General features: G+C 37.5%; 1 protein-coding gene across 1 annotated transcript in view; it reads left to right on the top strand.

Moving 5' to 3' along the window:
- Positions 1-8,158, top strand: part of chrnb1 (cholinergic receptor, nicotinic, beta 1 (muscle)) — a 36,801-nt gene extending 28,643 nt beyond the window's left edge. The window contains exons 10-11 of the mRNA XM_017710297.2: positions 5,354-5,501; positions 7,575-8,158. Coding sequence (XP_017565786.1) covers positions 5,354-5,501; positions 7,575-7,721 — 295 coding nt within the window. The 3' untranslated portion in view covers positions 7,722-8,158. The remainder of the gene's footprint in view (positions 1-5,353; positions 5,502-7,574) is intronic.
- Positions 8,159-11,760: the final 3,602 nt, after the last annotated feature.

Here is an 11,760-nt window from a genome sequence, read left to right on the forward strand (position 1 = left end):
GTATTGCCAATTGACTTATCTACTGCGTACTGAGCATTTTTTTTTTGGTATATTATTTACCCCTTTTTCGTCCCTTGTTTGCTGTTTTGGATTCTCTTTGGTTTTGTGTTTTGGTTTTTTATTGTTTTTTGCTTTGGCCTTTGAACATTGCTTATTTTTGTGTTATGTTTATTTACTTTGCTCTCTGGTTCCCCATGTACCTGTTTATTACCCTCATGAATCTGACCTGGCTTGGTTTATTGACTACTCCTTTGGTTTGCCCCTTTGTACAACCCCAATTCCAAAGAAGTTGGGACGCTGTGTAAAATGTACAAAAACTATAATGATTTGCAAATCTCATATACCCATATTTTATTTTATTTTAATATTTTATTATATTTTATTATTTACCACATGTAGAACAACGCATCTCAAAAAAGTTGGGACAGGGCCAACAAAAGGCTGGAAAAGTAAGTGGTACTAATAATGATAATAATTATAATAAATAATTTTCTGAGGCAGTCTGTCAGATGCAAAGATGGGCAGAGGTTCACCAAACTGCGAAAAACTGCATCTAAAGATTGTGGAACAATTTCGGAAAACTGACTTTGGACTTTCCCACCATCTACAGTACATAATATCATCAAAAGATTCAGAGAATCTGGAGAAATCTCTGTGTGCGAGGGACAAGGCCCACAATCAATATTGGATGCTTGTGATTCTCAGGCCCTCAGGCAGCACTGCATTAAAAACAGGCATGATTCTATACAGGAAATCACTGCATGGGCTCAGAAACACTTCCAGAAATCATTGTCTGTGAACACAGTTTGCCATGCAATCCATAAGTGCAAGTGAAAGCTGCATCATGCAAATAAGAAACCATATATAAACTGGATCCAGAAACGCTGGCATCTTCTCTGGGCCAAAGCTCATTTGAAATGGACCGAGGCAAAGTGGAAAAGTGTCCTGTGGTCAGATTAATCAAAATTTTAAATTCTTTTTGGAAATAATGGACACTGCATCCTCCAGAGTAAAGACCTTCCAGCTTGTTATTAGCACACAGTTCAAAAGCCAGCATCCATGATGTAGGTATAGGGAAGCATTAGTGTACATGGCATAGGTGTCCTGCACATCTGTTAAGGCATGATTAATGCTGGACGAAATATACAGCTTTTGGCAACATATGCTTCCATCTAGACATCTCTTTCAAGGAAGGTCTTATTTGCATATTTCAGCAAGACAATGCTAAACCACATACAGCACGACAACCATCACAACAGCACGGCTTTACAGAACAAGAGTCTGGGTGCTGAATAGGCCTGCCTGCAGTCCAGACCTTTCACAAATAGACAACATTTGATGCATCATGAAATGAAAAAATCTATCAAAGAAGACCCAGGACTGTTGAGCAGCTAGAATCCTACATCAGACAAGAATGGGACAACATACCTCTTCCCAGACATTTACAGACAATTGGTAAAAGATCAGGGGATGCTACACAATGGTAGACATGGCTCTGTCCCAGCTTTTCTGAGATGAGTTGCTTCCATCATTTTCTAAAAAATTTTAAGTTTTTCATGAAATGGTAAAATATGTCTCAATTTCTGATATGTGATTTCTGATAAACATCTGATATGTCTTCTGTGTTCTATTGTGAATAAAATATGGGTCTATGAGATTTTCAAATCATTGCATTCAACTTTTACTTAAATTTATTTACATTTTACATAGCATCTCAACTTTTTTGTAATTGGGGTTGTAATAAAACCCACATATTTTGTTTCTGTGAGTGTCTGGTTCATCTGCATAACATGATACATGCAACTTGGGGCTTGTCCTTGGACACCAAAACTATTCCTTGAACAGACAAGTGATTCACAAATTACTTGAGTACGGAGTGAGTGGTTCCAGCTGATAGCTTTCTGGTTACATACCAGGCTACATATTTGCTTTGTTAACATGGAAAGAATATGGATTAATGCTGCTGATATATTTAATTTTGTTAATGCATGCAAATCTTGCTGCTATTCACCCTTACATAAATAAACAAAAAGAAAGCATGTGGAACAGATGATTGTGATTAAAACTCTACTTAGGCTCAGCACTGAATGAATTTACCTGCTTTATTTACCTTGTTTAAGTAGGTTGTGCAGTGTGTTTAGGTATGGCAGTGTGTGTGTGTGTGTGTGTGTGTGTGTTTAGGTAAATACACATCAAAATGTGAAACAATCAGAAATGGGCTTTCCTCTGTAATAAGAGTGATGCGGAGGCTACCAGTGCACTCTGAGTAAACCACAGCAGCCGCACCATGTCTGGAATACTCAATCAGTTCACAACAGAGCGACAGAAGAGTGTGTGCAGTGAGAAGTGAAGAACTACACTGCCCCCCAGTGCTTAGATGGTGGAATTACTACCAGAGCAAGCAGATTAACTGATTAACTGGTGCTGTAAAAGGATGGAGAGAGGGAGAGAGAGAGCTAGATAGAGACATATATAGATCGAGAAAGAGAGAGAGAGAGAGTTTAATAACTTTATAACAGAGAGACAATTGGAGAACAGACACAACACAGCAGCTGTTGGGATAGCCATTTTATCAACATGCAGGAGAAATTAAATGGGTGGTCAAACAGTCACCAGAGAGCTGAGATTAAACAAAAAGGAAAAAGAGAGAGAGAAGAAAGAGAGAGATGGTGAGAGGAAGTGGAAAGGAGGAAAGGGGATTGGGAGCGATGGTAGGAGTCACCTTGACAAAATTTTGGCGAAGCTGCCCATCTCTCTGATTTGGGATTACTTCTATATTGCTGTATCACACACAAATACAGACATAAACACACAGCTGTCTAGACAATGTATATCAAAGCTGTAAGTGTTAGCTCCCTTTTCTTCAAGGACAAAGTGGCACAGGCATGTGAAATTGTGAACAGTAGCCTGAGGTGGTCAATGCTGTTAGTAATGGCCTGTTTAACCTGTGCAATTCCATAAAACGTAACAGTCTGATTACCTCTTACACATTAAAGTTCTGTATGTGGATCCACAATTCAGTTAATCACTCTCATAATTTACATATTCATTTCTGAGTTTGTGAATAATTTACGATTACTGAATAACTCTTACAGAGAAACAGTATATAACACAAACCCACAGAGTCTCAGGGAACACAGTGTTTGTGTTATAGTAAATATCCAGCATGTATGCGTTAGGTAGGTTGCTCAAAAGAAAGCATCCATAGAGAAACACACTTTGGGTAAAGATGTGTGGGTGAGACAATGTGATTAGTGAGAACCCTGCTTACGTATGCACCACCCAGATTAGGAATTCTCATTTTACATTAAAAGGGAGCAGTGTATGCAAAATACACTGACCATCCATTGGGCATTGGCCAGTTATTCACAGGAAATACTGTAGCAAGTTCATTCAAGTTCATTCAAGTTAACATGTTCAAGAAATGTTTGTCATGTTGGTCCCAGATTATGTGTTCTGCAGTATTATGAAGGTTCGGGTTAGCCAGCTTTATTCTGTGTTTATGCCTGTACAACAGAACTAGCAAATCTGGGCTCGGATGTGGGTGAGTGCAGACCTGAGCTAATGCTAGAGCTAGCTGTTAACCTAAAGTCTTGCTTTCTGTATGGCATGGCTGAAGCTGACTACAGCCTTTAATAAAGCACAACAACTTGTTCATAACTTATGTGTCTTCTTTAATAGTGGTAAACGCTACAATATTTTATGTATATTGTGTGCCTGCTGGAGCCAGATTAACCTACTTAGAAAGAAAAGACAGGTTTAATTTCTCTGCTTTAACTGCAGGCTTGTAATTCAGTTGTTTTCAGTCTTATAATTAATTTAATAAGCTTAAGGCTTATTTGGTTATTTACTTTAAAATTCAGTAAATGCCAAAAAAATTCAGTAACAAGTATGAAGCTAAAATGTAGGTTATGTGGTCACGATGGTGAGGAATTAGCATCTGAAACTGTCGATAGTTCCTTGGAATTGGAGCAAAAGGAGCAAAAACGCTTAAAGACACAAACACATCAACATACATGAATGCACAGCATTTCAATGTGATTCAGACCACGGCTTTGACTAGACCATTGCACAAGCCTCCATTTCTTCCTTTTGAGCCATTCCTTGATGGATACTTGTAAGTTTGAGATTATTATCCTGTTAGAATGTTCGCTTCTTCAGCTTCAACTTTTTCAGATAGTCTCACATTCTCTTCAAGTACTGCCTGGTGTGAAAGAGAATTCATAGTCATTCATTGTATAATTTACAGCTTGGCCAGGCCCTGAGGCAGCAAAGCATCTCCAAACCATAACATTTCCACCACCATTCTTTATAGGTGGTATGAAGTTCTTCTGATCTTTGGTTTTCACCCAACATGATTCTGGTACTTAGGTCTAATAACTCTGGTTTTCACCAAACACAGCATGTCTTACTGTTCTCAAAAAACTCTTTCTTTGACTGGCTGTCTGTAGCACATTTTTCCAGAAATCCTGGTCCTTGCCTAGAAATTCATTAGCAAATTTTAGTCTTGTCCTGATTTTCTATTTAAACAGCAAGTACTTCCTCTTGTAGTATCTGCTGTCTAAATAGCCCCTCTAATGAAGGTAAGAGGCAAAAATGCCTCTTTCTAATTGTAGATGGTTGTGCTTTTACATCAACAGTGGCAAAAGCTAAGTGCAGATCCTGTGATGAAATTTGGGGGTTCTTAGAGGCTTTTATCAGCATCTTACAGTCTGTTCCCTGGTTAGATTTGCTGGGGCAGCCTTGCCTGGATAAGTTGGCAGGGGTTTTAATTCTTCTTCACTTTATCTTCCAGACAGTAGCTTGATTGATTTCCAATATTTTGGAAATCCTCTTAAACCTGTTCCAAGACTCATGGGTATTAAACATTTTCTTTCTGAAGGCCACATAGAGATCTAGACATCATGATACCACACACTCCAATAACAGAGACCTTAATTCACCAGCTAGAAGATAGCAGTTCAGTTCTATCATGTCTATAAAGTTTAAAAGCTAACCCAAAGCATTTTGGGAATGACCTTCATCAGGGTGTCAGCTCTGGCAGGCCATGGTATAATAAAGACTTTTTATATAAGCTTTTTTTATATCTTTCAAAACAATGTAAGCAGTTAATGTCTGTGTTTTTTTTTTTTATCTATAGGTATGTTCAGTCTATATTTTTTAATCTGTAGATATTTTTAATCTATATATTTAATCATTAGACACTTCATATCCCTTTTGCCAGCAGTCTGAGAACTTTGTATTGCTATTACTGTTGCTTTACAATGTTACAGTAGCGCTTGTCTGGGCATATCGCTAAAGTATCTTGCTAAAGTGACCACCTTTTGTAATCAGTAATGGCATTGTGTTGCAGGTACCAGCCAGATGGCCTGTGCACTGACCTGCGGAAGTTTATTGATGGCCCCAGTCACTACCTGACTCTGCCCCCAGAGCTGAAGTCTGCTGTGGAGGCTATCTGCTACATCGCCGAGCAGCTACAGGCTGAGAAGGACTATGAAGCTGTGAGAGACTCAGTCACTGTAATTTCTACTGCAAAGTGTATTTGGCTCCAATCTATAACTAGTAAATCTGGCAGTTATATGTGTCATAAGTGGAGCTATTAAAGAAGATAACTGAGCCATCAGGAATATCTTTTGTCGGGCCTTTGTTAAAGAGAAACGTAAAAAAAAAAAAAGTTTACACAATTTTCCCTTTATCCCAGATGTAGTCAGTCAGCCAAGTTATGTCTGATATCTGCATTTTCCTTGTTTAGTTTTGCACAAAAAGAGATTAATGTAACTAAAAAGGAATGACATAGTGTTATCTACAAAAATGATTAATAAATTAGCAGTATGTTATGCAGTGTCAGAAATCACATAAGCAAGTCCATATGACATTATTTAAAGTAATATTCAGGCCTAAAACCAGCATGTAATATGTTATTTGGGCTATGCAGCATTCTGTAGTGCAAAATCATATCCCTTAGCTTCATTGACAGAAATATTTTATATTGTTTTGTCTTTTCATTCAGTCATGTTTTCTCACTGAAATGCATGCATTACACAAATACATCATACAGCCACTGAGAAACCCTGTGGTGTCAACCAGTTCTGAATACTAATCTATATCCTAATAAATACAACCAAGCTCTCAATAGTGTAACTTTTACCTACTTTAAGTTTTTACACTTCTACCCAAGACAAGAAATCAAACTGAAATAATATCTATCTAGATAGTTTGGAATCTACCTTGATAACAACCCAGCATCAGATCAGCACTAGACCAGCGTAAACCAGCCTAGACCAGCATGGAATTCATGCCTATCTAAGCTGTTTTTTTTTGGTTTTTTTGGCTTTTAGCTTGTTTTCATGCTCTTCTGTTGTTTGAGTAATCCATTCGCTCTACTGTAAGGATATTTGGCTTCCTAGCGCTGACCTCAGCTTTCTGATATCCAAGATACATTAAGGTATCATCAGAAGAGGGTCTTCCAAGCTCTTAAACCAGAAAATCAGTCTGTCCCTACAAGTTGCGAGTAACAGGTCAGGTATAGCAATGCTTATATTTTTCATTTTTCATTTAAGGAAAGCGTGTGATGATTTAGGCATGCAGTTTGTCCAATGCTAATTGGAGGCTATAAGCCATTACTTGTTAGCTGCATTAGCCTCTTATCTACAACTCAAAACTAACAAAGCAAACTTTAGACACCAATCATTTATTGTCTGTTCATTTGGGGTAAGTGGTGAATTTTATGCCTTTTATTTTTTTTTTCTAAACTGTTGCTTTAAGATCCTGAAGCATCATTATGGCTCTAATCAATCTCATGATTTGCTGTTCTTCATGACTCGTTATAGCAGGTGTTGCTGACCTTCGTAGCTGTCAGTCTATTTACAGGCTAAATTAGATTTTTCACATTGTACTCATTAGCAAGCATACTGCTGGGTTTATGCCAAACATCCTGCACAGTCAACTTGGTCATTAATAATGAAAATATGATAAAGTTAACCTTGCTCTTTGGAAAAGTGCAGGGAATAAGATGAACCTGCACATGCAGCAGAATATTAAGCTGCCAGATTCATGACTCATCGATTTGGTGGGTTTGGATGTCATGAGTTTGACACCAACATTGTAATGTTGGGATAAATTGGCCAATTGTAGCATCTGTGTGCACCTGGAAGAGTGTCAGTAGCTTGACAGTAATGTGTTTTCAGTATTAGTTTTTTTTTTTGTCATTCCAACCTGTAGCTTCTGCAGCTGCCAAAGGTAAGAAAGCAAGGTATGATGCAGCTACTATACACTTCTTGTGAAATGAGAAAACAGATACAACAATCATCATTATTTTGACATCCTGGAAACCTTTTGGACAGTACTTTGCAAACCTTTAGTCTGCTGTCAGCAGTTAGAAAAACTCTAAAGTCATTCTTCAGGTTCTGCTATATGCCTTTCTGAAGACCTTTTCATATTTCTCACATATCTGTCAGCTCTCTCAGTATCGTTCTTCCTCTACTGCTATCCATTCCTTTATCATTTATCTTCTTCTTCTCTTTCCTCTATTCATCTTTTTCTTCCCTTTATTTCTCTACCCCTCCCTGCTTTAGCTGAAAGAAGACTGGCAGTATGTTGCCATGGTGGTCGATCGCCTCTTCCTCTGGATCTTCGTCATCTTCACCACTGTTGGTACGCTGGCTATTTTTGCTGATGCCAGTTTCAATGCCACTCCCACGGACCCTTTCATGAGTCTTTGATGCCAGAGGTCATCGCTGTGACCATTGTGTTTTGAACTCCATTGTACCTGCACTGCACAGTGCTGACTATTGAATTTCATATATTCACCTTCATGCTCTTGTGTTGTTTACTGTAGATACTGTGTTGGTGTGGAACATTTCTGTACTGTGAAATTTGCATATAACATAGCAATTTGTATTTTTATTTTTTTTTGTTGAAAGTTTAGTGTTTTAATAAAGGTCGTATGTATGAAATGTAGCACAGTATTTGCCCTCTAGAATGCCTATTCAAGTGAGCAACTGTATGTAATGCCTTTACATTAAACTTTACTCACCTCTGTTAGCAGGTTATTCTCATATACAAGCCTGTCAAGCCTAATCTAGCAACTGCATCAACAAGAGGAGGAATTCTCAGTAAAAATGCATACACATGCACTCACACCATGTGAGAAACACCTGTTGGCTGTATTTCCTTTTTGTTTTTTGAATTAAGATCAGAGAGAGGGAGAATCAAAGGCGTTGAGACAGCCCATCTGTTGTCAGTATGTGATCCCTGTGGCTGTATGAAGCAACGCGACCTCCTGCTCTCTGAGCTATCACAGCCGGCTCCCCGTACCTCCCTGCTACTGTACTGGCCTCCATTTAATATAAGTGGAGCTCACTGTCAACCAAGGGCATAAAGGTTTTCGTTAGTTAAGGACCTATATCATGGAAAAACAAATTTTCCTCACTTTTTGGAAACCAGAGTTTGATGTATTATGAAAACACTGTTAAAGTTTATGTAACTGTAAGTAAATGTACCATTCACACAGCCCATATATGGAAATTAATCAGCTCATTTTGAAATCATTGTTTTTGGGAAGTCACAAAAAAAACAGCTCATTTGCATATATCCACCTATTCACCCTACAGCACTTTACCAATTCTCAATGAAGACTGCTTTTTGAATGAGGCGCAGTGTAGCAACCCATTTTGAACAGAGGTCACTTATATATTTTAGTTTTTAAGGCATTGTATCAGAACCAGCCTGTACATAAGACATAAAAAGGGTTGGAAAATGGTCATGTAAGAAATAGTTATGGCTATTTTAGGTAAATAAACCCACACAAATGTTACAGGTGGGTCCTTCAAACAAAATAAAGGTTTATGCTGTGCTTCACTTTGTAATTCTGGGTTCTTAGTTAGTCCCATAAAATAAAACAGAGTACTGTAGTAAATGAAGTTTTAGATAGAATAGAATTTTAGATAGATAGAATTAATGCTTAGGATCACTATGATCTTTAAGTTGATAAAGTCTAGACATCATGCTTGGAATATCTCCAAATGTACTCTATACCCTTAGGAATTTGAGATATGGTCCCAGTATTCTTAACAGCCTCAGTTTGAAAGTGGACTTCATGTTCCTGCTGCTCTGTCACACCTATTTTGAATATTGGCCAACAGTTCTATCAAATCTAACTGGCGTGTTAAGTTGTCCTGCTAAGCTGCATTTGGCTCTGCTATGAAGAATGGGCTACTGATACATCCGGGTTAAATTTTAGTCTAGGTGCCAACTTGCCAAGCATGTATTGTACTTTGTTTAGCCACACTATTTCAATATGTCTAACGTTTGGATCTGACTCAATACATTTTGCTGTACTAGCCGAACTGAACTATCCATGTCAAAATGGTTATTTAGCAACTAGCAACTGTTGCAAGTTTAGACCAGCACTGGCAAAAATCCCATTCAGTCAAAAGAGACATAGCATGCACTTAAGAAACTGTTGAGAGAACTCAAAATATCAGTGCAACGTGGTGCATTAAAATTCCTGGGTTGTAGTCATCTCTTCTAGGGTTAATTTGATTAACCACCTTACAGGGTAAAATTGTTTTGTCAATTTAACCTAAACAAAAATATTTAATGTGGTAATTTATAAGTAAATTACCTAGTTTTATTTAACCTAAAAATACTGTGAATGAATCATTGTTTCAAAGTATTTTTTGAGATGGATAAAACTAATTTGAATGCTTATTATTACATTTAATCATTTTTTTATTGGACTGACAATCCATTTTTACAGTGTAGATTTGTTTGTTCATTCAACATTACACTGACAAAATATTTTTTAAAAAAGAAACTTACATTAGCTTTATGATATTTGGCAGACAGTGTTTTTCAGAGTGACTTCTAATCATTTTACAGACTTTGCAGAATTTGGAGTTTTACCCAAGGACTCTTTGTTGTTTCCCTAGCAGGATATCAGTCTAGTGTTACCCACTGAACCACACCAACTGTAATCTAAAGGCAAGAAGGGTGAGGTTAACATTTATTATCTGTTATTTCCACAGAACACACACCACCAAAATTCAAAAAACAAATAGTGTGAGAATTTAAATAACATTAACCTTCCAGGCCCATATTACAGCAGTTAAGGTTTCAATAAGATTTGTCCCAAATTCATATTATACAAGCAAAATATGACTTAGGAATTCTATCTTATGTCAAGTTATGAAATCCTGAATTACTCACTTGAAGTTGATAATTGATTTTTATTTTTGTGACCAAACAATTGACAACCTGCAAACACCTGGCCAAAATAACTCTTAAAACGTAATCTGGTTAGCTGGCAGCTATCGTTTAAAAAAAAAAATCACAACAAAAGTGTGATGACCTAGACAGATTTAGAGTTAGAATCTTTCTGTAATAAGGCTCCATGTCTTTACACTGTATAGCATAGTGGATAACACCTCTGCCATCCACTCAGCAGACTGGTCTGATTCCTCAATCCAAACAATCATGTCAGGCTGTCATATCAAAGAACACCTCTGGGAAAGACTTCTTATGGCATATTAACTTACTTCTGTAGCATGATTAGACTAGTAGTTCCCAAAAGTACCAAATGTTGTAAATGTAATGTAATCTAAATTTGCCATTTTAAACCAATGTGACATGTTACTGGCAGCATAACAAACAAATCTAAAGCATAGTAGCAATGACCTCAATGACCTGATTTTTCTTCCTGATGTTTTTAATGATGTTTCTTAGGTAGGGTCTCTAGGCTAACTAAACGTTTTTGCGTGGTGATAGGTGGGGTGGTGGGAGGGGGATAGTAAAGCATGATAATATTGGTTAATATTGTTCCTCTGCACACTAGTGCACGGTGATATAATCAAAAATTCCATGCTGTTAACATCCACTCTCTCTGCTTCGTTTTTTAGTAAGGCCTGTTTCATACAATACAGTCAGCACAACATGTTTGTGGCATATGTCATATACTCTAGAGAACTGTCTGTGTCTGCCTCTGGTTTGTTGCTGTAATTCAAGGTCTGAGCTCTAGCGTTTTTAATTGAGAAAGTAATGTACTGAATTTAGGGTTTTTTAAATGTAATGTCAGTGCATTGCCTTTTCAGTGTATCTGCATTTGCATCTGCTGGTAGCCTCCCACAGAGCTAGTGAAGGTCAAAGGTGACAGGTTGCGGAGCCAGAACAGAGCCAAAAAGGGGAGAGAGTGGGAATAATTTGTTGTGTTTGTACTTAATACCCTTTTCCATCTTTTACTAATGGGCTTAATCCATTTTTTTCCATCACATGAGAGTGATATAACTACAGTACAACAAAGCATTCTGTCCTTTTATCTGCTGATGGTTTTTGAGATGGAGAGCCAGAGCCTGATACTAGGAATGGTTTTCCAGTGTGTGTGTGTGTGTGTGTGTGTGTGTTTATGCATGCTTGCGTGTCTAATGCTTTGCACTGGTGTCACTGGGCAGCCCCGGTGAATGCCTATCATGCCTCTGGAGGACAGAAAGAGCAAAGTGACCACAGCAGAGAGAGAGAGAATGATAGAGAGTGTGGCATGTTGAAAGGTTGTGCCTGAAAGACATGCCGGGCGCCTACATCCTGTCTGTGTGTGCAGGTCTGTGTGTTTGTTTTTGTACATTTTCAGGACCATCCAAAAAAAATGTGTATATATATATATATATATATATATATATATATATATATATATATATATTTTTTTTTTTTTTTTTTTTTTTTTAACAAAAGTTTGGCATGTCATGTTTAAAATTGAGAGTATAAAAA

Source organism: Pygocentrus nattereri, chromosome 2 (genome assembly GCF_015220715.1).
Source record: "Pygocentrus nattereri isolate fPygNat1 chromosome 2, fPygNat1.pri, whole genome shotgun sequence".
Classification (NCBI taxonomy): Eukaryota; Metazoa; Chordata; class Actinopteri; order Characiformes; family Serrasalmidae; genus Pygocentrus; species Pygocentrus nattereri.